Genomic DNA, 27,983 nt, shown 5'->3' with positions numbered 1-27,983 from the left:
TCATTAATTTGAAATATAAACAACATAGGAACTACAAAATAAGTTTAAAAGGTCCAACAGCATCTATTTTTCCCAGATGATTATCTTTTTATAGATCAAGCCCTTCAAAATAAAGGTCTTGTTCAAGCATGTGTGTCCTTCACAGGGCCTGACACTGCTTAGCAGACAGTCCTGCTCTTCTCAAGTGTCCTTGAGGCCAGACGGTCACCCCAGGGCAATGCCGTCGCTGCAGACCCAAGCTTCCAGCCCCTGTACACTTGTTCTCTGAAAGGTGCTGCCTGAAACCGACCTACCTTTTGCTTCGGGCATTCTGAACTTCTAGTGCGTTCTGTGGGAGGGGATGTACATTCCCATGAAAGTATTCCCGGCCACTCTGCAGCCGGCTCTGTATTGGGAACCACTGAGCTGCTGAGCACCGGTGAACGGTAGGGCCGCCTGAGATCTGAGTAATCAGCTTCTCTTTCCAAGTTGGAAAAGAAGGCATTCTGGTGGGTTTAGGGATGTGGAGCAGTTCCTATTATTGTCGTTGTTTTTACTGACAGCCTACGAATTGGCAGGGTGTTTGGTGTTTTGGAAGGACAGAGAGAGACAGAAAAATAGCTGGAGAGAATGTGTGGGTCACTGGGAGTGTTCAGCCATGGTGGGGCTGGAGGAGAGAATGATTCGAGTGCCTGGAACCCCGTCAGCAAAAGGAGAAAGCAACAAAGGGAGTCAGGCTTTCAGCATCTCAGAACCACAGGCTTGGTGACTTGAGGCTCAGCTCGAGCTGGAGTCCACATCACTGAGAAATTCCGGGAAGTGACTCAGGTCCCCCTGGCCTTCTCCATCGTAAGTCGTCTAGCCTCCATGCTGCGGAGACCTGGTCTCCTGGTTTCTCTTCCCAATAAAGGAGAGTTACTTGCTGGAAAATATAAAATGCAACAAATGGGAACGTTTTCTAGGTCTCTCTGCAAGGAATGATGGTACAGAGAAGGTGGTGATAGTTGGACAAGGTATCAGGATTTTAGATGCAGAAGAGAGAGGGTTATTCTAAGGAACCGAGATGCCCTTCAACAGATGACTGGATTAAGAAGTTGTGGTCCATATATACAATGGACTATTACTCAGCTATCAGAAAGAATGAATTCTCAACATTTGCTGCAACATGGACGGCACTGGAGGAGATAATGCTAAGTGAAATAAGTCAAGCAGAGAAAGACAATTATCATATGGTTTCTCTCATCTATGGAACATAAGAACTAGGATGATCGGTAGGAGAAGAAAGGGATAAAGAAAGGGGGGGTAATAAGAATGGGGAATGAAGCATGAGAGACTATGGACTCTGAGAAACAAACTGAGGGCTTCAGAGGGGAGGGGGTGGGGGAATGGGATAGACTGGTGATGGGTAGTAAGGAGGGCACATATTGCATGGTGCACTGGGTGTTATACGCAACTAATGAATCATCGAACTTTACATCAGAAACCAGGGATGTACTGTATGGTGACTAACATAATATAATAAAAAAACATTAAAATAAAAAAAAAAAGAAAAAGAAAAAAATGTTGATAGGTAGATAACACATCATAGATGATAGATGGATAGACTGACACTTAGTAGTCAGATGGACAGATAGAATTTAGTATGGGAAAAACAGTTACAATGTTACTTTCCATTGCAAATTCAATCTTTCCATTGCCAATCTACCTACATGTAAATGGTTTGGTTGCAAGTTGTCGATGTAACCCGTGGGTGGGCCTTCCTGTGTCCTTGTTACATTTTTTTCCAGACACAGTTTATTTCATTCACTCTCAGGCCTGGACTGACACAGTCTTTTCAGTCTTGTGGGAAGGAATTCAGAGCAAGAGAGAAGGCTCACCAGTCTATGGATAAGGACTTTTCCATCAGAAGAGGTCTAACGTGTGTTTGTGCCCATGTATGTCCCTTCTTGTCTTACTGGCCGTCTGTTCTCCACCCCAACTAAAATATCAGAGGGTGAGTTCTCTTTGTTCTTTTGTGGACAGCAATCACACTATGGGCGTCTGTGGTTACTGATGCAGGTGCAACTTTGGGCCCTTTGTGAGTTCCAAAGACGAATGCAGGGATCCCAAACTCAATGGCCCTCAGGGGAAGGCAGGTGATAACATTGAGTGAGTTTCCAGGTCAGGCATCAGAGAAGTGTTTGTGTTTGGAGAGGCACTAGGGGATGAGGAGGGAGCAGGGAAAACTGAACACCTGTGCTTTTAAAGGTGGCGGCCTCAGCTGACCGGCACATGAGGGCACACAGATCCAGTATTACGGCACTGTTTCAAGACAAGCCCAAAATCTGGATTTTTAAAGGAAATGTCATAATTTTAAAATAATTGGTTCAGATGGTCAAAATGGAATAAAATATGCCAGACAAGAGGTTTGTAGGCTACCTTCAGCCCGTGAGCCACCACTGATGACTTAGGATTGAGGGAGAGACCCATTTTCCCAAGGAGAATCAAGCCTCTAATGAACACCCAGGACGGGTAGGCAGTGGTTTCCACTTCCATGTCAGAACATTGTTCTTCTGCGTTCTTTTGCTGCCTAACTGACCACCCGACACTGAATACTCCAAACAAAGGCCATTTTCTTGTGTTCATGGGTTCTGCGGCTCCGGAATCGGGAAGGAGCGTATCTGGGGTGGATGGATGTCTCTGCACCTTGATGGTTGGGGCCGCAGCCAGGAGGGCTCAGAGGAGGGGACAAGACCTTGACGCGGGGCCCTCTCAAGGCCCACTCCGAACACGTCTAATGGCACGTGCAGTCTGTCACCTGGACCCTCCGTCGGGGGTGGTGGCCTCCTGTATGGTGGTGCCGAGCTCTGAAACGAGCATCCTACGAAGCCCATGGAAGCCGCTTCACCTCGTGGGACTCACTAATAATCCCGTGGCCTCACTTCCCCTTGGCTGCGAGCCTTCCTCCTGGATGTGAGCAGAGGCAAGGGCACCTCACAGCGAGAGCATGGGGGGCAGGAGTCAGGTGTCATCATGGTCGCCTTCGGGAAACACGCCTGCCGTGTCTGCCACACGTCAAGTGGGTTGAGATGATAAAAGAGGAGCGGAGTGGAGATTTAAGTCAGCCCATTAAAATGCACAGCGGTCCCTTCTTACTTATCAAAGCGTCCGTCTTCCTCTCCCCTGGTATTCTTTGTGGTTTACGGCCAGTTTAGCACTTAGCTTTCAGCCGGTGTCACGGTCGCTGGCCGGGCTGGCTGTGGAATCCGTGGTTAATGCCGGGCCGGGGGTGTGGCAGGTGTGGGCAGCCAGGCACGGGCTCATAGGCAGGCTGCTCGGCTACGCTTCTGTGGTGTCTGCGGTGGTGGCCAGAGAGGACAGCCTCCGAGGGACACTCGGGGTGCAGAAGCTTGGAGCCGCCTGCATTAAACAGACCCCATCTTGCTGTCATGAAGGCGGGGGGCAGGGGGACGATGCAGTCCTCTCCCTCAGCTCCCAGGCTACAAAATCAGGTCCTCTAAGCGGCTTTTTAAATATGAAAATGTGGGAAAGCATGACCGTATGGAATAGTAATTGGTCTCATCAAAAAAATTCACCAGTGGGGCGCCTGGGTGGCACAGCGGTTAAGTGTCTGCCTTCGGCTCAGGGCGTGATCCCGGCGTTATGGGTTCGAGCCCCACATCAGGCTCCTCCGCTATGAGCCTGCTTCTTCCTCTCCCAATCCCCCTGCTTGTGTTCCCTCTCTCGCTGGCTGTCTCTATCTCTGTCGAATAAATAAATAAAATCTTAAAAAAAAAAAAATTCACCAGTGCCGTAGGATCTGGACGGTTCTCTCTGTGCTACACAAAAGAGACGTCTTTCTACCAGCTTCTGGGTCCGGCTGCGTCTTATGTAATCGGGGCTGGTTGACACCCACAGTTCTCACTCAGGCTTCGCAGGGACGCGGAGGAGGATTCTCTGCCTGGCAGCCTAGTCCCTGTCCTGCTGCGTTCCTGATCCGCCCCAGCCCTCCGTGTGTGCGACCACGCGGGTGATCGCTGAGGCCCGTGCTCTGGTCCGTCCTCAAGTTGGGGCCAGGACAATGGAGCAGCACTGGCTGGACCGTTGACAGTCAGTGGGGTGCAGGGGAGAGACCCCACAGCAAAGCGTGCTTTAACTCTTCCTGCTTCAGCCGGTCGCGAGACATGTCCCTGCCGCTCACGTTTTACTGAACAGAGCCACACGAGCGTGCCCGACTTCAAGGGGAGTGGAGGAACGAGTCCTCACAGGTGCCTGGAGAGACGCTGAGAGCGCCCTGGCAGCTGCCCCACTGGGCAGTGGCTGTCAGTGTCCCACAAGCCCCTTTCCTTTATGTGGCCCCCAGTCCACCCGGCTGAGCTCAGGAAATATCCCCTCTTTGTAACCTCTTTTCAGTCTTGATTTTCTCATCTGTACAATGCGAGCTGAAGTGACGTGTGTCCAGGTGAGCTGAGAGCCGTAGGGCTGAAACATGCTCTTCTGAGCGCTGGGGACAGGCGCTTCCAGCAGCCAGAGAGGGGGAAAGGGTCCCTGTTCGGGTTCTCATGTCTTCAGTGGGGTTCCCTTGTCCCCAGAGAGGCTGTCAGCCTGAAAGCAGGATTTCAAGGAATAAGCGAGAGAAGAGTCTTTTGAAGATCTTTCTTATCTCCCCACACTTTTGTTTTTTAGCTCCTCTGATGGTTAAATGAATAGCTTTTGTTACACTCTGGGGAAGGGAGGATGCAAATGGGAGGTAGGAAGATCAGAGCCCACGTCTGTGATCATGGATGTAGGCGGGGGGGGGGGACTGTGGGAAGGAGAAAGGGAGGGAGATGGTGGGAACAAGGGAGCTGTGTGTCTCAGTTTCCCCTAATGGGACAGAAAACCTGGATGAGGGAGAGAAGAATTTTCTGGAAAGATCAGTGGGCACTCCGAGGCCAGAAAGGCCTGCAGTGATCAGTCAAGTTTGGGTTCTGGAAGGAGATGGCCTCACGCATTCGTTATCCAATGACTAACACTTCATTGTTTGGTGAGGCTAGAACTGAGTGTCTATGAGCCTGACTCCACTGGGGTCGTATGGAGGTATCCAAGTGCCAAGCCCCCCTGTGCCCTGCATGGGACGGGGAAGGTAGCTGCAGGGGGGCTTGTCCACTTTGCTGACAGACACCCTTTGGGAACAGAAAAGCTGCAGGACAACACAGTGAGTCAGAGTAGGGCTCCCAGAGCCAGCTTCAACCATTCATTAGCTGTGTGACCTTGGGAAAAATACTTCACTTCTCTGTGCCTCATTCTCTTACCTGAAGATGGGATAGAACTTGTCTCCATCACTGCCCCTATACAGCTCTCCTAGTTTTTAGACGAGACCCTATGTGATGTATTGATTTTTCATTCCACAAGCACATCGTGGGAAGTGTCGTTGTGGGCTCACCGATCATAAGGGATGAACTGCCATGGTGTTGTGGGGTCACGCCGACCACAGGGGGTTGTGTGCTTGAGGGCGCGGGTCATGTGGGAACGCAGTCCTTTCTGCTCAGTGTTGCTGTGAACCAAAAACTACTCTAAAAATGAAAGCTTATTAATTTTTAAAAGTGATATTTAAACATTATTGTTTTCAGGAACGACACATGTACCTGCCTGCTGGCCCGATACTTTCTAGTCAGTTTCCAGTCAGAGGATGTTGTGTAAACAAAATTTAATTGGCCATCATGTGCGGGTGGAAACTTCATTAACAAAAGTCTGCCCATTGGAGCTTGCAGAGACCCCACCGTGATGACCTATGCTGGGGGCTGGATTCCGTCCTGGGAGGTCCTGAGTTTCGGCGTTTCTGCACAGGACTTTACTTGGAGGGAGTCTTTGCAGACACAGTCCCTACAGTACGCTGTCGAGCACTTAGAAATGTGTTCACAGAGTAGATCTCACGTTGAGTGTTCTTTTCACAATAAAAAAAATAAAAGTAAAAATGAAAGTGGAAAAAAATAAAACCTAAACTCACAGTGATGAAAACAAAATTAAAAGCCAGGATAATGGGGAATTGGTGGCTCTTGCTTCAGGGATGAGTGTGTCCAAAACCCAGAAATAGCAAAATTAAATCCGCCAGACCAATAAAATAGCATTTAGTAAGAGTTTATTGCGCATATGAGAAGTTTTCAGACTGGGTGCTTTCAAGTTATACACTGACGTGAAGCTCGGGGACATGATGTCAGAGGTGGCTTATCAGTTGAAACAGGGAGGCTGTTTACCCTTTACAAGGATGGTTACCACAGCGGGGGTTCTGGATGGCAGGGAATTGGTTAAAACCACTTTTAGGAAGATTTCCTAAGTTTCTTTGATGATGATCAGGGCACTGAAAAGAAATAACCTAAGTTTCACATACATTTGTGAGGTAAGCTGGATTTAGGGTTGCTCACGTGGCTTACTGGATTTATTTGCTTGGGGGGATCTTCGAGCTTGGTCTCCATTGTATTTTAGTTTAACTGTTGGATTCAGGGCTCCCGTACCAGCAAAGATCCATTGCTTTCCTCCCAGTTCTTCCTCCCCATGAGGTCACGTCTTGCTAGGTCCTTTCAGAGTGCAATGGCTGAAGGCCTTTGTCTTCCCAAGCCTCACCTTGGATCAGGGATGAGGACCTGGGATGGGCTAGGGATACTCTTCTGGTGGCTTCTGGGAAATTCCCAAGCCCAGCGATCCGATTGGACCCAATCACTGTGACCAGAAGGAAGAAGAGTGCTGATGGTTTGTGGGTCACCTCATCTGTTTCCAGGACCCAAGGCTATTGCCCAACAGTTAGGATACTTTCAAGGTAAAGCCTGCATCCCTGTGAGCAGGTCACTGTTGTGAACGATGTTGTGTGTGACAGCCGGGGTTATGTTCGGATTCAGGAGGGCACCGCTCCCAGGGACAGGACACTTGCCTGTTGCCTTTCAGGGAGAGGGCTTCTGCTCTGGGCCATGATCTCATCATTGCCTGCCAGGTATTACTTTCAATTTCGGGGAGGGATGTTTGAAGGGCACATCATTCTCTTTCTCTTTCTTTTCTTTTCTTTTCTTTTCTTTTCTTTTCTTTTCTTTTTTTCTTTTCTTTTTTTTTTTTTTTTTTTTGCAAACCAGAAGTCTGTGTTTGAGAATGTGCTAACAGAAGATGATTTTTGTTGAAATATAGCCATCAAGATACCCCCGAAAAATGAAAGAGAATGGGAAGGAAATAGCCCTACCAGATATTAAAACACGTCATAAGCTATTGTGTTTAAAGCATTTGGGTGCTGCCCCCGAGAAGGCAGACAGATCAATAAAAGCAAAGGCAGAGGCCAGAAATAAGCCTAAGGGGCAGGCGAATTTAGTGTAGGTCAAAGATGGCATTTAAATCAGCGGGGGTACTGGCTGAGTCATGTAATAAATAGTGCTGAGGAAGCCCATATGGGAAGAAATAAAGCCAGATCCCCCTTCCACTCACTTCTCACATGAAAATAAATTCCAGATGGATCAAGGGATTAATTTTCTTATAAATCAATTTCCTAATAAACAAGAAAAAGAAGACCAACAAAAGAATAGAGAGATGGACAAAGGATGTGAACAGATATTTGATAAAAAAAGGTTATTCAAATGTAAACCTATGAAAACCATATTCAGGGCCCCTCAGGCTTAATGAAATACTACTTTTACTTGTCAGAGCCTCAGCAATCAAACAGGCAGGAAAAAAGGCACAGGAAGACACTCTCCGCGAATGTGTAAATTGCTAGAAGCTCTTTGAACGGCCATGTAGCACGTTCTGTTCAAAGTGAACACCAGCATCTCTTCTGACTTGGTCCTTCTTCTTTGGGACATGCATGCTGTGGACATGCTTGCGTGTGTGTGCAAAGCTCTGTGGACGTGGAACTTCTCTAAAGTGCTGATTGTGGTAGCAAAGATTGAAAACCACCTAAGTGTCCACCAGATGGGCACTGGTCAGTGAGCTGTTCTGGACACGTGCACAGTGGTTGGGAATCAAGGGGGCAGTGGGTCTCTAAATTCTGATATTAACATACCTACTAGATATATATTTTAAATACATATATATTGTATAAAAGCATGTATAGTACTGCCATTGATTGGTGTTTTTTAAAAATCAACATATCTACATATATTGATCTCCCAGAAAATGTACATTAAATTGGGAGATGTGAGGGAAGGGAAGTCTTCAGTGAGAAAATCTTTGTATCCCCATTTGTGACATTTAGATATTTACATCATGCCTGTATTATTTCTTCAATGAAAAAGATGTTAATTAAAAATTTTAAGAAAAGGGGCGCCTGGGTGGCTCAGTCGTTAAGCGTCTGCCTTCGGCTCAGGGCGTGATCCCAGAGTCCTGGGATCAAGCCCCACATCGGGCTCCTCTGCTGGGAGCCTGTTTCTCCCTCTCCCACTCCCCCTGCCTGTGTTCCCTCGCTGGGTGGCTGTCTCTCTCTCTGTCAAATAAATAAATAAAATCTTTAAAAAAAAAAAAAAAGCCCAAAAGACATCCCTGGAAGTGTGAGTTTGTTGCCTAGAGCTTTGGTTTTGACTTAGAATGTTTCCCTTAATTAAAGAAGTATATTTAAGCAATTCCTCTAAAACACTAGTAACCTCGAGGACGGGAGGAAACAGCAATCCTGTTCTATTATGTGCTGTCATGAAATTAGAGGGTTGGCTCTTAGTAGACAGTAAGATTAGGTCTCATCCCAAAGTCTGGGAGCCACACGCAGCACAGAGCCCAGGGCGTGGCGGTGCCCTGGGAACGGAGCCGAGTTCAGAAACACTAGTCACGGGGGAGGAAGGCCACCCGACTAGCTTTTCTGCAAATACGAGTCCTGCTTGCTCTCTGAGGCCCCGCAGAGCTTTGAGCCGTTGTCTTCCATCTCTGTTGGAGTGCAAGGGTTGTATTTTATTTTGCTCGTTTTTTTTTTCTTCTTTTCCCAGAGGGCTTTGATTCGTGATTATCGTATGGGCAAGATGAAAAGAGAGTAAAATTCAGAATAGTCAGGTGTCCAGGTTTCTGTGTCAAGAGGGATGTAATGATGAGGACGATGGTGGCTAATGTCTATTTTCTACGGGTCACTCTATGAAGTGCTTGGAGCACAGTTATGTCCGAGAGTCTGTTACGTTCAACAAAGAATAGGGCTTTTTTTTGCCCGCCTGCTGGTTCATCGCATGAGTCTACGATGGGAGAGTCCGTAATATGCAGAATGAGTGAGGCCCCGCCCTCTATCCCTGCGTGTGGGCAGCATGGAGAGTGCGGGCATGTATCGCTTTAGTATCAAAGACAAATATCATGACCATCTTTCTGGAAGTGGTGACGAGCCGTGCTCTCTTGCTGCCCATGCAGCTGAGACATCCCTGGGGAGCTGTGTTGAGGGGTGCTGTCTCCATCAAGGCTGTTTGTCCATACAGGAATGCTGGTTTGCATGGGGTTGTAATCCTGGTGAATCCATAGACCGTGGGCTCACATCATAAGCCGTGGAACGTTTAAGCAGCGCCTTTCACTGGTGGGTGGTGGGCTGTTTTCAGTAGGAACAAGGAGAGATTTCCTCCCCACTCATGTGCTGGGCAAAAACCAATCCGATTGAGAAGACATCCGTTTATGCATACATAGTTCCCTTCCGCCTGCCCACTGGGTTCAGTTGCTGGCTTTACCGCTGGGCAGGTGTGTAGATAATAAACTCAGTCTTTCTGGGCTCTCTATCCTCTGCTCTTGCTTTTTTAATCCTTTGTAGAACTTACCAACATCAAACGTGTGGGTGTGTTCTTTCTCGTTGGAGTGTGACTTCCGTGTCAACAGGAAACACGTATGTTTTGTTCATATTTGCATTTCCAGTCCTGTGACTATCACCTGGAAAATTAAACCATGTTTGATGAATGAATCAATGAACGAATAAACAGCTAGGTTTACTCTTAGTGGTTATCTGCTTCGGTCATGTACACAGTCACGTATTTATAAAACTTTTTTGGGGTGTGGGGTGGGGGGCATGATCACTCCCTCCAGAGCTTGTGACCGTTGGCATCCACACTCATCATGCCCGCATAGATCCACCTGCTGGGCCGCCGTGTTTCTACCAGTCGCTTGTCTCTGAACTTGCGTCTGCAGGAAACACTGGCCTTTGCACCCTCACGAACAGATGGTCAGAAGGAAAACCAGGTGCTTGGAAGGAGTAAAGATCGTGTGCAGGAAACACTCATCTCCAAGATGCTTTTAAAAAGTCATTCAGCCTCCGTCTGGGCTGGCAGAGAAAACCCACAGGCCAGGTTTATCAAGATAGCAAGTGCTGACTCACCAAGGTCCCAGGATAAATCGGAGGTCCTCAGAGCCAGCAGCCTGCCTGGCTGGAGACTGACATCACATGTTGCTCACCTTTTGGGCCAAGATATAATGCTCTGCTCTTTTGGCTTCCCTCCTCACTGGGTTCTCCTGAGTTGGTAGGTGGCCAGCCTGGTTCCTGCTCTCAGTTATTTTATTTGTGCGTGGACCTAGTCAAGAAGAGAGACTAGGATGATCTAGTGAATAAAGCAGCATGTTGAATATAATCAAGGCTGCTGCATACAGTTGTGCAGGTTGTACACTGCTCAACTCTAGGAAGCCCCACTTCACATCATAATCAATATGAATGATGCTTCCTGAGGTTGGTCAGTGCATATGTTGTATGGCCACGTAGCAGTCCTGGGCATGATCCTATTTATATGAATCTATAGCTTGGGAGTGAATAAAGCAGTATGTAGAAGAATGACTAAAATATTGTTGGTTTAGATTCAACGAGATGGACATTCAGGTGATTTTTACTTTCTTCCTCATATCTTTGTGTAGTGCTTATTGTTTTCCCACAATGAACATATTCCATCCACTTAGGACAAAAATGATAAAGTTGCCATCATTGTGAGTTGTACGTGTGGGGGTGGGGAGGACGCAGATGTGGGCGCGTTTCTGTGCGTGAATGCCTCCGTCCCATCCTGGACGTAGCGGGGACCCCGCTCTCACATGACTCCTTGGTTCACTCACGTACTTGGAAGAGGCCTGACTTCCTGCGTCCCAGCTAACGGAGGTCACACACTGGGGACCTTGGGCTGTTTCCAGGCCTCGCATGTTTTGTCTAGCCAGGACGACGTTTTCAAACCCGAGATCCTCCATAAAAGTGGGGATCTCTGGCCGCTCTTCAGGACTACAGAGATTTGGCAACACCAGTGTGCAGCCGGAGGGGAGGGCTCTGCCCTGCATTCGAGGTCTGTGCTCCCAGCCTGAGCTGCCAAACCCTGGTGGAGTTGATACTTTCTAGTGGGTGACAGAGCCCTGAAGCCAGGGGGCCTTGGGATGCTCAGTGACTAAGCCATTCACTGAGAGCCCTTCACCCCTCCACCCCGCAGTGGCCCCCCGAGGCCACACCGCCACTCCTCCTCTGCTCCTGCCCCTCCCCTGGGGGTCTTGGAGACGCCCCTTTCTCTTGCGGATCGACTCCTGCCTGTGTTTATCTTCTGTTCTAGAATGTCCTGCCCAGGGTCGTCCTGTGGTCCTGGTGCTTCACTGATAGCATGACACCAAAAATGGTTTGCTGTGAAGTGACTGGTCTTCATTCTAAATTTAACGCTATGTAAGCAATGGCCACGTGAATACAGATTCCCTCCTCCCTGTGAAGCTGTGAGCCACAGAACCGGCGGGAGATTTTCAGCATCTTGTCAAGACCCATCCACTGCCTCGTTGTAACATGACCTCTGCTCACCACATTTACTCGTCCTGCACTTGGAAATCAGTTCGAGTGGGACCTTCTCATGTACATTCACCCTGAGGGGTGTGCAGCGTGATTCACTGAGACGCGGAGAATCAGGACTTCGCAACACGTTTCTCTTAATCTCATCATTTTAACGCATCCTTTCGTGTATGTTTTATAGTATCTTTACATCGCAATAGTCCCAGCACAAAATTGATAAATAAATATGCCCATATTAAGGGGAAACACCAACCAGTAATTTACTGGTTTGAGTGCACAGTAAACAAGTGTTGGAAACTGCTGTTTGTGGTTTAGATTTTACGTAGGATCTGCTTTTCTTTAGCACTGCTGCATATGCTGGGACTGTTCTGAAGCCACGGCAGAGAGACTTAGCCAAGTACCTTCCGGTGATAGCGGGAGGGGCCCGGTGTCACAGGAGCTGCGGAGAACTGCCGGTAGCATCGTAAAGAATCACACGAACGTTGTTGGCCGGGGCAGCGCCGGGACGTGGGGAGAGGGTCAAAGAGGCTCTGACAATAAATGAAATGTTCTGGGTCGTGGGGTGCGTGGACTCGGAGGGGCGGGGTGTTGTCGTAAACTGTCCCCAGTCAAGCACGGTTAGACACAGCACGTGATCGTGAGCTCCGGCAGGATGCCTACTGCGCGTGAGGATTCAGAGCGCGCGTTCCTCTTTCCCACGGTGACGAGAGCAAAGGAATGAGTGCGTGAGGAGCATTTTGTGTAAAAAGCTTTGCTTTGACCCAAAGGGGTTTTCGTTGGACTTTGAACCCATGGGGAAGTACAGGTTTCTATCCATTAATGGGGAAGGTTGCCAACAAATTGACAACATCAAATTGACAACACTTGTAAGCATGCTGCGTCCTTCTGTCACCCCGAACAGGAGACGCTGGGTGTGGGGGGAGCAAAACCGAGTGTGCACGGCAGTCAGCACCCGGGTTCCTAGCTGTTTCGATTGTGTGACTGGATGCTGTGCTTGGAACACATAGGCACGCATGCACACACGTGTATATGTGTGTGTGTACATATGTGTGTATGGGCATACAGTTGACCCTTGCACAACAGGGGATTTAGGGCTGTCAACTCACCGCACAGCTGAAAATCCGAGTGTAACTCTGACTCCTGAAAATGTCAGTCCTAGCGGCCTACTGTTGACTGGGAGCCTTAGCGATAACGGACACCGTTGAGGAGCACGTATTTTGTATGTTCTGTGTTATACACTGTGTCATTGCGAAAGGTGAGCTAGAGAACGTAAAGTGTTACTAAGAAAACCGTTAGGAAGAGGAGCTACGTTTGCCGTCCTTGCTGTATTTGTTGCACAAAAAATCACTCATAAGCGAATGTGTGCATTTCAAACCTGTGTTGTTCGCGGGTCAGCTGTGTATGTGTGTGTGTGTGTAGTTGTGTGTGTGTATTTGTGTGTGTATACCGTAGCTGCACTCTGTCTTAGAAACACAGTATGCCCTTAACCCAAACAGGTTTTACTTGTCTCCGTTCCCAGTGCATGTGCCCAGCGCAGGGGAAATGACGGCCGTGCTCCCTGTCACTAGGGCAGATATATTTTCAAGTATAAATATGCACCGGAGTGTTGCTGGAAATCAAGTGCTGTGTTTATCTCTGTGTAATGAAGCTGTCAGTGTAACCTGTATGGATTGAACCACAAGTAGGTTATAACACGTCCATTAATGACTGTACGTACCTCAGTTGTCATAAGCAAAGGCCAGAATCAGCCCTTGGTTCAAACCCAGTGAAGCCAGACTGCACATGTCCTACGAATTATCTTAATGGTTGCAAAACACAGCCACTTACAACTCTGAGATTAGCGTGCAACAGTGATGAGCCCGACAGCAGACCTGGTTCAGTACAGACCATAGATAATGTCTTCGAGGAGTAACCACCCAGTCTCCTGTGTGTGTTGGCACTTGATACAAGCTGTTCAGGGATATCTCTTGAGCAAGGATCTGTCCTTCTGTTCACAACATCTGGAACGTGCCCTAGGATTGTTTCTTCCCTTATGAAAACATACTGTGTTGATGAAAAGCCAGCTCCTTGTGATGTCCCCTTCGAGATAACCCTATCCAGCCTAGCTTCACGTTACCACAGGAGGGTCGCTGGGAACAAATACTGGGTACATCCTAGGTTACATAAGCAGCCATATTCTTTCCTGGGAACTGGAAAATGATTCATGGAAAAAGCATTATCTAAGTGCCACATGACCTACTTGTGAATAAAACTTAAGAAAAGTACGAGCCCATTCTGTATCAGGAAAGTCTTATGTGCTGATATCTCCTGTAGAATGAAAAGATCACCAAATCCAGAATGATGACCTATTTATTTAAAGCAAATTTGATTCAATAAAATTCCAGTGCACCGTAATTGGGACAGCCCTTAGAATTCATCTCGATATAATAGCAGCTGTCCTCAGTGAATTGAACTTTTTTCAGCCACCACATCCTGCTTGCGTGCTATTTAATTGAGTCCCGCAAGGCAGAAATCAGAGCTTATTCACCTGCGTGTTTCACCAGAGTATCTAGAAAATGAGACGGCTTTCTGGCCTGTGCATTCAATTCCTAATTTATAAATGGCTGCATTCAAAGTGTTGGTCTGTCCGATGATTATTTAAAACACGAAACATGCAATTCTTTTTTTTCCTGCAGAAGTAATGTTATCCATTGAACCTCACCTCCTAAAACTGCCGGTTTTAGCACAGAGGGCCACACATGACGAATCCTCTTCTCTTTGTAGAACAGTCAAATCAGGTTGGGTTCCCCGGACCACCGTCAGGTTTGATGACTTGCTCGGAGGACTCAGGACGTAGCCTATGATGCTAATGGTGGTGATTTGTTACAGGGAAGGACACAAAGCAAATTCAGCAAAGGGAAAAGATGCATGCGGCAACGTCTGGGGGAGCCAGGCACAGGCTTCCAGAGCCCTCTCTTGGGGGAGTCACGCAGGACACCCCTAGTTCATCAGCAATGACTTGTGACCTCACGTGTGAGTGTCTTCCACCCAGGAAGCTCAGCTGAGCTTAGAAGCCCAGGGTTTTCACTGGGGGCTGGTCACCAGGCCCCTCTGCCTGGCACGCACCATGATCCCAGACTCCATGGTGTTGGGCGTCAACCCCATTGTTTGTACAAATGGCTTGGGCACCGTGAGCCCCTCTTCTCAGGGAACGGTGGGAACCCCTCCTGATAAGCCCGGAGCCTGGATCCAGGCAGGGGCCTCCTTGCCCGCAGGCCTTTCTGGAACGGCCGCCTCAGACCTGCTGCTGAGTCTTCTACACCATGTACTTGGAGGTGGTTCTGGGGGAGGTCGTGTTCTTGGGGTTGGGGCAAGCGTGTCCCTCTCTCTCCCCCGAGTCCTGAGAGTCTGCCCCCTCCCGCCCTGCTTGTCTCTGAGCCTGCACGAGGGGTCAGAGGCGGCGGGTCGGGGTCTGTGGCCGGGGCTCTGTGTCTGTGTGGGCACAGCTGTGGGACCCCTGGACGGCGCCCCCCCGACAGTCTCTCCCCAGTTGCCTGCTCACCCCCACAGCTCTTGCTGCAAAGCTTGTCGTGTGCTGCCCAAGGGACGAGGAGGAGAAAACCCATCTTGAGCATGACTCTCAGACAGGAGGCCAGTTCGCACATCAGACATGTTCGATGTATTGCATTTTGTATTGTACACTTGCCATTCGTAGGTTTTTCACTTAAAACTTATTAGAACAATTCAGGGCTCTGCTGGGATAGTCCCTTCTTCCTCACTCCCCAGCTTCTTGGGAAGGAACGAGGTCCCTGGTGTCTTGGCGAGGAGCCTCTGAGTAGATCACCGTCCTCCTGCCTCGGACATTGAGGAAGGAGTGAAGGAATGGGCGGTAGGGTGACACACGCGTGTGTGTGGCGGGCAGCACACTTGCCTCAGTAAATCCGTCTTTGTGTAAAGTCTGAGTGGGCGTTCGATCTCCAGACACACGCTGACCGGTGTTGGGTAGCAGGGAATGGGAGTGAGATCGCGGTAAGTGGCTTCCGCGCCATTTGGGTGTGTGTGAGGCCAAGGGGAGCCCTGGGCACGGTTCCAGCTGCGTGGTGGTTCGGGGCCACGTGACACCTGAGTCACCAGCTGCGTGGAAGCTACCGCGGCACTGAGCCCCGGGGCGTGTGTGGTACTTAAAAGTATTGAGGCTGCGTCGCCCGGGGAGTGCCCCTGGTGTGTCGGGCATGGTCGCTCAGCGGCAGCCGTGACCGTGATGTTCAGGGCGCTGGAGACGGTGGGGCTGTGCGGTGGGAGGGGCGCGGGCGGGAGTTGGACGGGTTGTTCAGACCTCAGCGCCTGTGCTCCCAGGCCCCTCATTCCTCCCTGAGCACGCCGTGAGGGAAGCAGAAAGTCCAGGTGAGGCGTCCGTCCATGCCTGGTGCAGAGGGGACGGTCCGTGAGTGCATGGTGTCGGTACTGAGTTCATTCGTGCGGTTTTAATTCATTTCCTTCCCCGGTTTAGTTTTCATAGTCTGGGGGTTTCAAGAAAGTCATTGTTTTAAAAAAACCAAAGCCAGCAGTGAGTGCAGCTGTATTTCTTGATGCTGGCAGACTGCCCGGGCACCCATCCTGGCTCCTCTGCTAAAGCTGGGAGCCACTGGGGAACAGTTGGGATGGGTGGATTGCGAGCTGGTGGCAAATATGTGATTAAATCCTGTTGAACGTGAGCTGACACCTGCCGGGCAGCCGTGTGCAGATGCGTTCCCCATGTTCCCACAACCCGCGGTACCCCGGGGTTCCCCAGCGCCGTCTGAGCTGTGCCCTCGCTGTCTCCCACAGGGCCAAGGTGAAGAAGGGCGTGAGCGTCGTGGGGGTCAGAGCCAGCAGCCCTTCCATTTGGGAGGTCACGGAGGGCACGGACCACAGTGGCAAGTACGCACCTGCTGTCATCGTTTGTCAGAAGAAATCTGCTGGCTCGGAGAACAGGTGAGTCCCTGCTGCGTCCGGCGTCTCCAGACTCGCTGTGACGGGGAGCTCCTTCTCCCCGCGTGTGCTAACAGCCGTTCTCACTGTGGTTTGCATGTGGTGCCTATTGTCTGTATAACTCGTGCTTCTCAGGAGGATGGATGGAATCTGTCTCTCAGGAAAGGTGAGCTATTATTCACAGCAGACCTCCCCCAACGTTCAGCATGGCCGCGGGGCACCTGCAAGGACCGGAGCTCCATGCAGGCGGGATTTATCTCCTCCCTGTCGGTCTGGGCATCTCTGCTACGATGGCCTGTCCCGCGAGTGTTACAACAACGGCTGTATGTGTCTCTGGGCACACACGGGGTGTGTTCCCCATTTGCCATGTAGACGTATGTGATTGTATGTGTGCTCGCATTTTCGGATGAACGGCGAACTGTCTGCTGTGGACTGATAGGGCATTGCAAATCACTCTAGAGACAAGTTAAAACTTGAATCTGTGTCTGATACCCACCAAATTAGAAACTGTCAACTCACCGCTGGGCAGAAAGAGTTGGAAACTCAGTAGTCTTGATTTATTCCTGTTTTCCTGAAACCTCATTTGTGGCTCTGGAGAATTCCTAGTCTGGTCACATATTTACCACTCTCAGGCTGGTTGTTCTTTTTTCTGTATGTGACTGAAAATTGAAAAAATAACAAGCAGATTAATCCCAGGTATGTAGCATGTTATTTCTGGCATCAGATTTAAACTTCATAGCTCAGTGTTTGGAAAAACACGTTTGTTTTCCGTTTACTTATTCTAATATCGAGGACATGAATCTCAGCTGATCGCTATGGTATGTTTTTTGGTTCATTATCAGGAGCATTTGATGCCAGTTTGGGGATGATTTGACTTGGGACCCCTTCTGTCTTCCGTTGCTCACACTGGTCCACCAGGGTTCCAGCCGTCAGCTCTCAAGCTCTCGCTTGTGTCCTTCCTTTTGTGCCGTGCTCTAAGAGGGTTTTTTTGAAGATTTGCTTGTAGAAGATTTGCAAACGAGAGGAGAAGGGAGAAATGCGGATCTGAGTTCTGCTCTCACTGTCTGTGTGGTAACAGAACGGCACACGGATTCGCATAATGAACTGGGCGAATATACATCTCCACACATCCAGCTGTGTCTGTGCCAGTCGTGTGATTTGGGAAGTCAAGGTAAAAAAACCTCAGTAAGGGCTTCTTTTATGTTGTGAAGTTAGCAAAAGCGAGGAAGGAAGGACGGGTGGATGCACGGATAGATACGTGATAGGCAGGCAGGTAGGTAGGTAGGTAGGCAGGCAGGTAGGCAGGCAGGTAGGCAGGTATTCTTTACCAGAAGAGGAGGGGAATTTGGGAGGAAGGATCTCAACCAGTCTGTTTTGTTCTCTGCTCTCTCTCTTGCGTTTCCTCTGTGGGTTATTATTAATAGTAGGGGTTGTACTGTTTTCTATGAAATGTGAGGAGATGTGAACCATTTTAAACTTTTGTGATATTTTTTTCTTTTGAATTTCTGGCTAATAATAGCTCTGTGTGTCTTGGGCCTAGGAAGGTGAGGAAACTTTCCAAAGGGGCCTCATCCCCAGCAAGGTGTGAGCTGCTTTTCTGTGGGTCAAGCAAAGGGCTTGAACACTTCTTTAAACAGGACAGAAACTCAGTGTGTGCAGAACCCATGGAAACATACCAGTGTGTAATGGGCATGCCATTTTTCTTCTTTTATTTCTATCAGTATCTTCTTTCAGAAGCAAGTGCCCCAAATGGAATGTTGAGTTATTCCTTCAAAGTCCTGACGTCATAATGCCATCATCCCTACGGAGAACATGCCTTATCCCCTTGTAGATTCTGATGTCTGTTCTCTGTTTCCTACTGTGGATCCAGATGATTCGAAAAAAGCACACATGCACACATAGACATGCACACGTATATGTGTCCGTGTAGGTAATATGTGATATATGATATACAGTATGTTATATACGTGTATATGCACCACGTGCTTGTGTCCCTAAGGAGATACACGCCTCTATGTAGCACGACTCTACAGAACGTATGTATGATACATACATGATACAGGTGTTTAAGCATGTGCATGCGCGTACGCACACATTGTCATGTGATTTAGCCGTACTCACATGTGTGGATGTGGAGGGTTATGTTTTTGGAACCCAGTTCTTCCCCCATTGCCAGGAAGGCTCTGCTTAATGAGGAAGGCCGCATGTGCGAGCTCTCTCGCTTTGGGACAGCGTCTTGTTTGCAGCTACCGCTCCAGCCCCCACAGCAGCGTCTGGTGCACGTGGGGCTCTCCGTAATGTTTCTTTGCTGCGGTTCTAGAATCACACTCCATCTCTTACACTGTGTGTTAGGATGCAAACCCCCCATCCTGAATCTTTTCCAGTACACCTGTTTAGAAATGTAAGACATATAATAGGGTGTATATTAAAGGCCTGTTTGGGGGAAAACCCAGAGAAAGGTGCTTTTTGAGCAGAAGATCTGGCAACTGGGCTGTCTCCTGGGTGGGGTGCCAAGAAGTTGGGGGAGAAGGCTGAATGTAAGTTACATTATCCTGTGAACCATTTGGACTGTGAATATTTCGTTCTATGCATGTATTACTATTTAATAAAATGTATACAGCTAAACTGACATTTTTGAATATGATGTATTCATTAATATATTCAATTTTTCTCCTCACTGCAGAATTTTCCCTTTTACTTCTGTCTGCGTGGTATTCAATGAAGAAACACCATGCTTTAGTATTTGGGGTAGTGAGTGGCCTGGAAGGAGAACCATTTTTCTTTATCTGAAGGATAATTGGAAAATGTATTACAGAGTGGGTACTTTAACATTAGAAGGTTTTGCTTCACAAGTTGTCTTGCTTTATAAATTCTCCCCACTCTCTTTGAATGTTTTTTAGTTATCCATAAAAGTCAGAATCAGATCATCAGAATGCAAAGAGGCAATCTTAATTAGCCTGAGAGTCATGGATTTTGTATTGCTAATAATTCACCATGGATCACGAAGTTGCGTTGATGAAGTTAAGTCACTGTGACAGGTGTAATTTTACGGATTAAGGAGACACTTGTGGTGGTGATGAATTCAACAGGAAGGAGAGAAGATCTCTCATCTGAGTTGAAATACATCCTTCCCTTTCTGGAGAAGTTTGGTTGATGAAAACCTTATCATCGTAGTATTAACATATGAATGTTATCACAGCTATGGGGTCTCTAGACTAAGTGTTGCCAGGAAATAGTAGGAAACAGACCAGAATAGCTAATGCTCTGCCCATCAGATTTCATTTTGCATTTTTAGAATCTCACTCATTACAGCACAAGGTAAACTGAGACCAATGTGTAACAAAAACCATTATTTTTATGTACTCGCTCTTCTCTGCATAGAGGAGTGTTTTCCAAAGTTTGCCACTGTTGCTGAGTAGATGATTTTAGGTGGTAACATAGATACGGGTTTGCATAAATTTGAATGACATTTGCTCCCATGGCTTTCTGTTCTCCAGGAAGACTTGTGATGGAAGTGCTCAACCTTGTCCTTACAGCGTCTGTCCTCTGCCAGTAGATCGTAGACAGGCAAGGGTACATGGCTAGAATTTCATTTTTTTTCATAATTATCATCTCCTTGTTATATATAACACTGATGTTACGTTTATTGTAGGTAATATGTCTCATCTTAAAACATATATATTTTAACATGAACTGCCATAAAAATAATTGATATTTCAAATAGGGCAGAGATGATTAAAGTCACGAATGTACGTTCAAAGTGAGGATAATCTGGCATCGATAAGTGTATTTCAAACTCTGTTTGTTAGGATTATTTGATTATTTAATTTCTTATGCAAATAAGAGTGACTTAGGCAAGACAGAAATGTATTTCTCTCTCAACCAGAGGAAGCCTGATGTAGGCGGGCCAGGACCAGTATGTCAGTCAGCTCTCCAGTCCTTCTGGGGAGGGCACCTGTCTGTCTTGGGCGACGCGCCAGTGCAGGGCTTCCATCCTCACAGACTAAGATGGCTGCAGGGGTGCCGGTCATCACATCTGCCCTGTGGAAAAGGGTCTTCTCAGCTGGGTCAGCTCCCTTTCAGCAACTTTCCTGGAAATCATGCCACCAACCCCCAATTTCCTCTTGCATCTCCCCGGCCAGGACTCAACTAAGTGGCTGCACCAGACTTCAGAGGAAAGTGGGAAAAATCATTGATGGCAGATAGTGGTGTGTCCGGCTCTGCATCATTTTCCTGCTCCAAAGACAGAAGAACAGATGGAGTGGGTTGGGCAGCCCACATCCTCTTTCTCAGCAATTTATAAAGGGCTGATGTTGTGGGATTTCCAGTAGAATGATGAAAAGTGCATGGTACCTGGCGATCTCCTTCACTCTACCAGGCTCCTATGGAGGTTTCCAGGGAAATATAAAGGGAATATAGGGTGGGTAGCCCCACCTTAGCAATGCACCAGAAGTGTTATGCACCGGTTAGAAAGTTAGGGCAGAGTTTGTTCAGGTACAGATGGGACTGAGCTGAAGGAGGGCACCATGGTGGCCAGTCCAAGTGTGCCTGAGAGAGAGAGCCGGACTGTGAGTGGAGACCCAGGATTGAAGAGCCAGGACCGGGATCTGGGTGCAGGTGGCAGGCTGTGCACAGGTGCGTGTGAACACGCAGAGCCGGCAAGGCTTCCTCTCCGGAAGCGGCAGAGTCCCCGCTTGAGGGGCACCCCTGGGGATGGGGGAGAATGCCGCCGTGAGAATGAACTCGGGGAAAACCCTCGAAAACCAGAGACAGAGGCGGAACTGCCTGCATGAAACAGAGATGGTTTTAAACACTGATTGGTGTTCTCAGACTCAGGTCAGAAAAGATGGATCCAGTCGCAAGGAGGAGAAGCCCCGAGATCAGGAAGACAGAGAGAAGCTGGGACACCGTAGTCACCGGGTTTGGGGCTGCGGAAACTGAAATCTGTGTAGTTGTGCAAAACCTGCAGGAGAGAGAAACTTCCGAAGAGAGTGTGAGAAGTGGAAAGAGGGAGAGACCCCTGAAAACCATCTGAACAAGGGTATAAACAAAGAAGAATGACCACAGGACCATGGGAACTAACCTGGTTACCACAGAGCCCAACAGTACTGGTTATACACCCAGGCAGAGATAACCTAGTTACCATGTGGTCTAGCAGTACTAGTTATACACCCAGGTGGAGCTAACCTAGTTACCACAGGCTCCAGCAGTACTAGTTATACACCCAGGTGGTGTTAAGCTAGTTTCCATGGGGTCCAGCAGTACTAGTTATACACCCAGGTGGAGCTAACCTAGTTACCATGGGCTCCAGCAGTACTAGTTATACATCCAGGCAGAACTACTTACCACAGGGTCCAGCAGTACTAGTTACATACTCAGGTAGAGCTAACCTAGTTACCACAGGGTCCAGCAGTACTAGTTATATACCCAGGCAGAACTAACCTAGTTACCACAGGGTCCAGCAGTACTAGTTATACACCCAGGCAGAACTAACTTAGCTACCACAAGGTCCGGCACTGCTAGTTATACACTTAGGTGAAGCTAACCTAGTTACCAAAAAGTCCAGCACTCTTAGTTCTGCACCCAGGGGAACTGAAAGCAACAGTTTGCACAAAAACTGTTGCACAGACCTTCACACCAGCAGCACCCATCACAGCCAAAAGGTGAGCAGATAAACCAGTGTGTTGTGCCCACCCAAGGGGACATTGCTTGAAGTTACACGGAGAGAAGTGTTGACCCATATACAACATGGACCAGCTCTGAGCACGTCACACCACATGATACTAACCGTTTAGATGCTGTGTCCTGAGCCGGCCAATTCTTAGACCTGCGTCTCGGCAGCTCGCTGTTTGCCTGGGGAGTGGGTGCTGAGTCTGACTGCTGGTTCATGTGGGCTTCTTTCGGAAGTAATAAACATATCTTCAGGTAGGTAGTGAGGATGCTTAGACCGCGGTGTGAATAAACTAAAAGCCACTCACTTGTACACTTTAAAATGGTGACTTTGACAACATTGGAATTATAGCTTAATAAATATATTATAAAAGTAGATTACAGAAGAGCTTACAAGAGAATGCCAATTTTGTTTCTAAATAAATAGAGGGTGGGAAAAATCGAGACAGGATCAATCAGAATGTAGACTGCGTTCATCCCTGGGTGGTGACATCATGTGTGACCCATGCGTTCCCCGTCATTTGCCCCATGTGTGTTTGTGAAAATTCCCGTAGTGAACATGGATTGTTTTGAATTAGGAAAAGATGAGATAGGGAAAACAGGAAAAGAATGAGCTGTCATTCACTGACAATGGTTGTTTAATGGGGTCCTGGATGTTTGTCCTTATCGTTGCTGAATGGGATAGGGACTATTTTGGGATGCTGTGTCCATTGTTGCGTCCCCCAGATTTGAGGCCAGATCTTCTGGCCTCTTTGTTTCAGGCAGTAATCACTCGAAATAGAGATCTTATAGATTGAAAACTGCTTGTTTTGCTTAGGAAGCCAAGTGTTAATGCTTGCACTCTGCTGCTGTCGGCTGTAGCAAGATGACAGACCCAGGGATGGAAAATAAAGATCTTGGGATTTTTTTTATTAATGTAATAATTCGATTAGGTATATGTTCCGACGGTCTGTCTTAAACGAGACAGTTCAACCCTTCTGACATCTGGAACCCGAGTTTAACAACAACAAAGCCTGAGACGATGGTATAAAGTTGTCAAAATGGTACGTCTTTTCTGTGCGGGTGTGATTTGGTGATGCCTGAAATGCTTGCAACATCCTCATTGACTTATGGATTACTATATGCGTCCCTCTTACCATTGGAACGATCATTCCTTTCCAAAGGGTAGAAGGAACAGGGGCGTCAGAGTCAGGAGATCTGATGTGTATTTCTCATTTTTATGCTGGCCATGTCGCGTCACCAGAGAGGTCATAAGAGGTAAAGCTGCTTCTTCTGTGACATGAGCGATGCGAGGTCGGCCTTAGCTGAACTCTGCGAGCATCTCATGTAACCCTGCGTGCGAACACACTGAAATAATCAAGAGCACCATGCTAAGAAAACCATCTATTAATTGTTCTCAGATTGTTAAAATGGCGTGTAATGTAGGGAGCCCGCATACCCAAGTCCTCCTAGATTGTGGAGAGTTATATTTCATTTCCGTCCTCTAAATAATTTCCTGGAGTATGAGATGAATGACATTAGTTGCATGTGGAGGTTTTATCAAGTTTGGGTCTGAATTTAGAACCTGTCAGAAGCATTTCCATTCAAGTATGTTTTAATAACTTCTGCATTAGGGATACAACGGACCAAGGTATTGTTTCCAATACTACCAGACAGCATTTCTTCTAATCATATTGTGGGGGGAAACAAGATGCACGTAATAAGATGTGTGTCTGAGAAGGAGGAAGAACGGGATGCTTATAGTGCTGTGTTGGAGGAATTATAAAATGTTTCAATTACTTTGGAGAGATATCTGTCGGTATCTGGCTAAGAACATTTAAGACTTGCATTCAGGTGACCCTAAATTGCATTTCTAGATTCATCTAGTCCGGATTAGGGCTTGACTACGGACATGGAGAGACGTGTACAATGGCTTTCGTTGCTGCATTTTTAAAAATAGCTGATGGCCAGAAACAAACTAAATATTCACCAAGAGGTGAGCTGAATTTTTTTTAAAACGGTACATTCATATAGTGAAATCTTATTCTGCCATGGTGAAGAGCGGCTTAGATCTAGTTATATATATATTTTAAGATTTTATTTATTTGAGAGAGAGAGAGAGAGCAGGGGAGGGGCAGAGGGAGAGGGCAAGCAGACTTTGCACTGAGCACAGAGCCCATCGTGGGGCTTGATCCCAAGACTCTGAGATCACAGCCTGACCCAAAACCAAGAGTTGGACGCTCAACTGACTGAGCCACTGGGCGCCCCTAGACCTAGTCATTAATGTGTGGCAACCTCAGCTTGACCTGCACATCCAGTGTTGTTGTGGGGAGTAGGAAGTTTGGATGCCGTGTCCAATGCTGCCTCTCAAGTAATTACGAAAGAGACGCAGACTTGTGTTGCTTTTGAGGGAAACGCTGCGTTAATGCAGACAGAGGTGGGATGATTCTGCTCCTTGAAAGTCCGGCCTCGCTCGCACATCTTGGGGGAAGGTGTGCGCGGATGCTCTGTGGGCAGCCTGGAGGAGACGGCTCTGGTGTCTTCCCAAGACCGCAGTGCGTTCTGTGCCAGGAGATGGAAACTTCCCCGTGCTGCTTTGCTGAGAAACACACAGACTAAGGACGGTGGCACGATAATTCCAGCACATGGCGTGACAGTTGAGGGGAAGTTCCGAGCCCAGTTCTCTGTGAAATTATACCTCGGGCGGACTCATTTACCATTTCCCGACACCCACCCAATCCCATTACGTGGAAGCACAGGGACGTGTGAGCTTTGCCTTAATTTACCCGTCTGTTGCTTTACTTTTATTGCGTTCATAGATCTGATATTTAATATCTCCCATTTCCACGTCAAGTACTGAATTTAGAATTAAATTATTTAGCACCTGCTTTGAGCGGGTGAGAGCAGTGAGTTAGGGCCACTCGTCTTTGCTTGCAGAAGCTGTGCGTGCTTTCGGTAGGACCTCCGGGGCGTGGACACGGACGCCGGCTGCTCTTGCTGCTGTGGCCTCACAACTAGCAGTTGCGGCGTGAGTAATAACCTAATAGCAGCGAGGATTAGATCACACCGCTCGCTGTGTTCATCAGAGGGCTTCATGCACACGCTCCGGGGCCGTTGGGCTGCCCGCCGTGTGTGATTTCCCAGCGCCCGCCGACCCTCTACCTGCCGCGTCGATGAAGAAAAGACTCATTCATTGCAGTCACCAGAAGCGTCTGCAGTAGCAGGGACACCGAAGAGCCCATCTAGAAAACTGTGGACCGCTATTTGTCTTCATATGCATGTCTGCACTGGAGCCGGCCCGGGCAGGGAATGCGTGTTCGCGTGGGCGCGTGCGTACCATATGTGCACAGCTCTTAGAGTCCTGGTCTCTGAAGATGGAAAACATTATCAGTAAAAGTCCTACAGGGAAAAATATGTCTACGTCTGTATCTGTGTATCCATGTATCATTCCCTCTGTCTCTTCTATATCTGTTTCCTTCCCTGTGTCTTGTCTCTATCTTGTCTATATTTGTACTTAAACATATGTGTAATATGGAGATATGCATAATGCAAAATAAGATTTTTTTTTTTTTTTGATTTGCTAAGAGTCTTGAGAATCTGTAGTCGTACTGGTTTTCAAAGGCGTTCAGTGCACACCAGGTGCATAGATCCCTGCATTCCTTAGCTGTGTTTGAGGGTGAGGGAGACGTTCTTGGGGACGTCGCGGTTCGGGCTGCTCTGCTCTCTGCCCTCGCGCTCCACGACAGCTCTCATCTGCCAACACCTGCAAGCGAGCATCCTGAAATCCCCCCATTTCCCTGGTGTGCTCAGCGTCCCGGAACAAAAGCCGTGTTTGGATTATCTGTTTCTTGAAGGCCTGGGGAACAGTTTAGAAAGATAATAGTATTTCATGGAACGTTAGAAAAAGAAACAAAAGGAGAATTATAGGATCCATCCACAGTAGCTTTATTTACAGTCCAACTGTGAAAAATATCATCTTGTTTCTCGGGTTCTAAAAATTTCATTCTGATTATTGTTCTCTTGGACAGGATGGCTTCTTTTATTTTTAAATGTACATGTTTTGGATTTTCTATCATTTCCCAAAGCGCCTTTCTTCTGACAGCTCTCTGCTTCCATGCTGCGTGCCAATTAGTTCAAGAAGTTTCCCTGGTGTCTTGTTCGCCTTTAACTCTCATGATTAATTTTGTTGCCAGTCAGCCCCGCATAGCTTCCTTTTTAGACCTAGTTGGAGAAGATAGCAAGAGGGTCACAGAACTTTATATTCTTACTTAGTGCTCTTTTTTTTTTTCTTTTAGAGCTTTGGAGTTATAAATTATATACCATAATATTCGCCTATGAAGAATATGCAGTTAAATGGGTTTTAGAGAACTGAGACCATCACCGCAATCTGGTCTTAGAGTGCACTTCCGTTATCAGAAAGTCTTTTTTTTTTTCACTCGTCTGCTGTGAATTCCTACTTTCCCAATTCCAAGTAATCCCCTATCTCTTTTCTGTCTCCATAATACTGCATTTTCCATATTAGCCCAAACTGGAAACAACCCTAGTGTCTATCAGCTGGTGAGTGTCTAAAGCCCTGAGCTACGCCTTAGCCTTAAAATAGTACACGGCAGCGAACAACGCCCGTGGGCGTGAGCAGGCATGGCCGACCCTCCGCGCTGCTGCGGGGAGAGCCCAGAAACAGGAGGCGGTGTGTTCTAGGCCTCTATTTGTGTGCAATTTCTAGTCCTCATTTTATGGAACTTCGTTTTCAGCTTCTCATTGGGATCCACCAAGTTACCAGGCGCAAGATTATTATTTCCTGAGTTACTTTTACTTTCCTCTTTTTATATATCAACTTGCCCTTTTGTGAGATTTCAGAATGTTTTCTCAGTGGAACCTTAACTTCAGCATGAATGCTCGGTGATCAGCGGTCAAGGAAATGATGCAGTGGCCAGCCAGCATTAAGAGGTTTTTCGTCTTGCTGCTTCGAAGGGATGTATCTCCTTGAGCCAAAGATTCCAATCAGTAAATGCAAGGGCTCTCAGTTCTTCATCTTGGTCATAAAGGTAGATCTGGTTTTTATACCATAGAAGTAAGATGTATGACCTCAACCCCCATTACAAGGTCATGGCCTCTTGATTAGAATCTGAATTCTAAAATATTCGGGAGAGAAAAACCAATGGGTTTTTCAGTTGTGGACAGATGCCAGCATCGGATGCAATCATGTCAGGATCGGTTTCACAATGTCCAGTGATCATTTGGGAGTCTCTGAACATAAGCAAATGTGTTTCCACTCCACTGACATCAGCGTTAGTCACTGGGGTTATCTCTGTTGGTCACTGCTTAGCATTGTCCCCGTGTCACGTTCGGAGCCTGACATGCTTGCTGGATGTGGTTTTGATGACCCACTCCTGGAGGCAAACGTAAAGTGGATGAGAACAGCATTTTGCTTGGTGTGTCGGTGCTCATTACAACAGATCCTCACAGAGAAAACCAGCACGGAGCCCTGAGAACGGGGCCGGACTGTCCAGGGGCCGCATGGCATGGGTGCTAAATGCTAGTAGCACATTGGCCTTGATATGGAGACATGGGATGTCGTCAGCATATGCCACTTGGTGGTTGTGGGCACAGACGGCTGCTTTTCCATGAAGTCATTCAAAGGGAGGGGGCGACAGATTGAAAATGGCTGAAGGTGGTCCACGGTTCGCAAAGCCCGGCAATAGTGCACCATGTTTACAGCGCACGC

At 47.7% G+C, this 27,983-nt stretch overlaps 1 protein-coding gene across 2 annotated transcripts in view; it reads left to right on the top strand.

Annotated features, from left to right (window-relative positions):
• Positions 1-27,983, top strand: part of TMEM132D (transmembrane protein 132D) — a 551,659-nt gene that overhangs the window by 240,915 nt on the left and 282,761 nt on the right. Inside the window, exon 3 of one of the 2 annotated variants that reach the window (XM_087857436.1) lies at positions 16,466-16,612. The exons of the other annotated variant lie outside the window; for it this stretch is intronic. Coding sequence (XP_087713562.1) covers positions 16,466-16,612 — 147 coding nt within the window. The remainder of the gene's footprint in view (positions 1-16,465; positions 16,613-27,983) is intronic. 2 annotated transcript variants of the gene reach the window in all.

This window comes from Ursus americanus, chromosome 30, assembly GCF_024610735.1.
Source record: "Ursus americanus isolate L20-20 chromosome 30, mUrsAme1.1.p, whole genome shotgun sequence".
NCBI lineage: Eukaryota > Metazoa > Chordata > Mammalia > Carnivora > Ursidae > Ursus > Ursus americanus.
The sequence above is the reverse complement of the archived record's forward strand: the minus strand, read 5'-3'. Positions and strand labels throughout refer to the sequence as shown.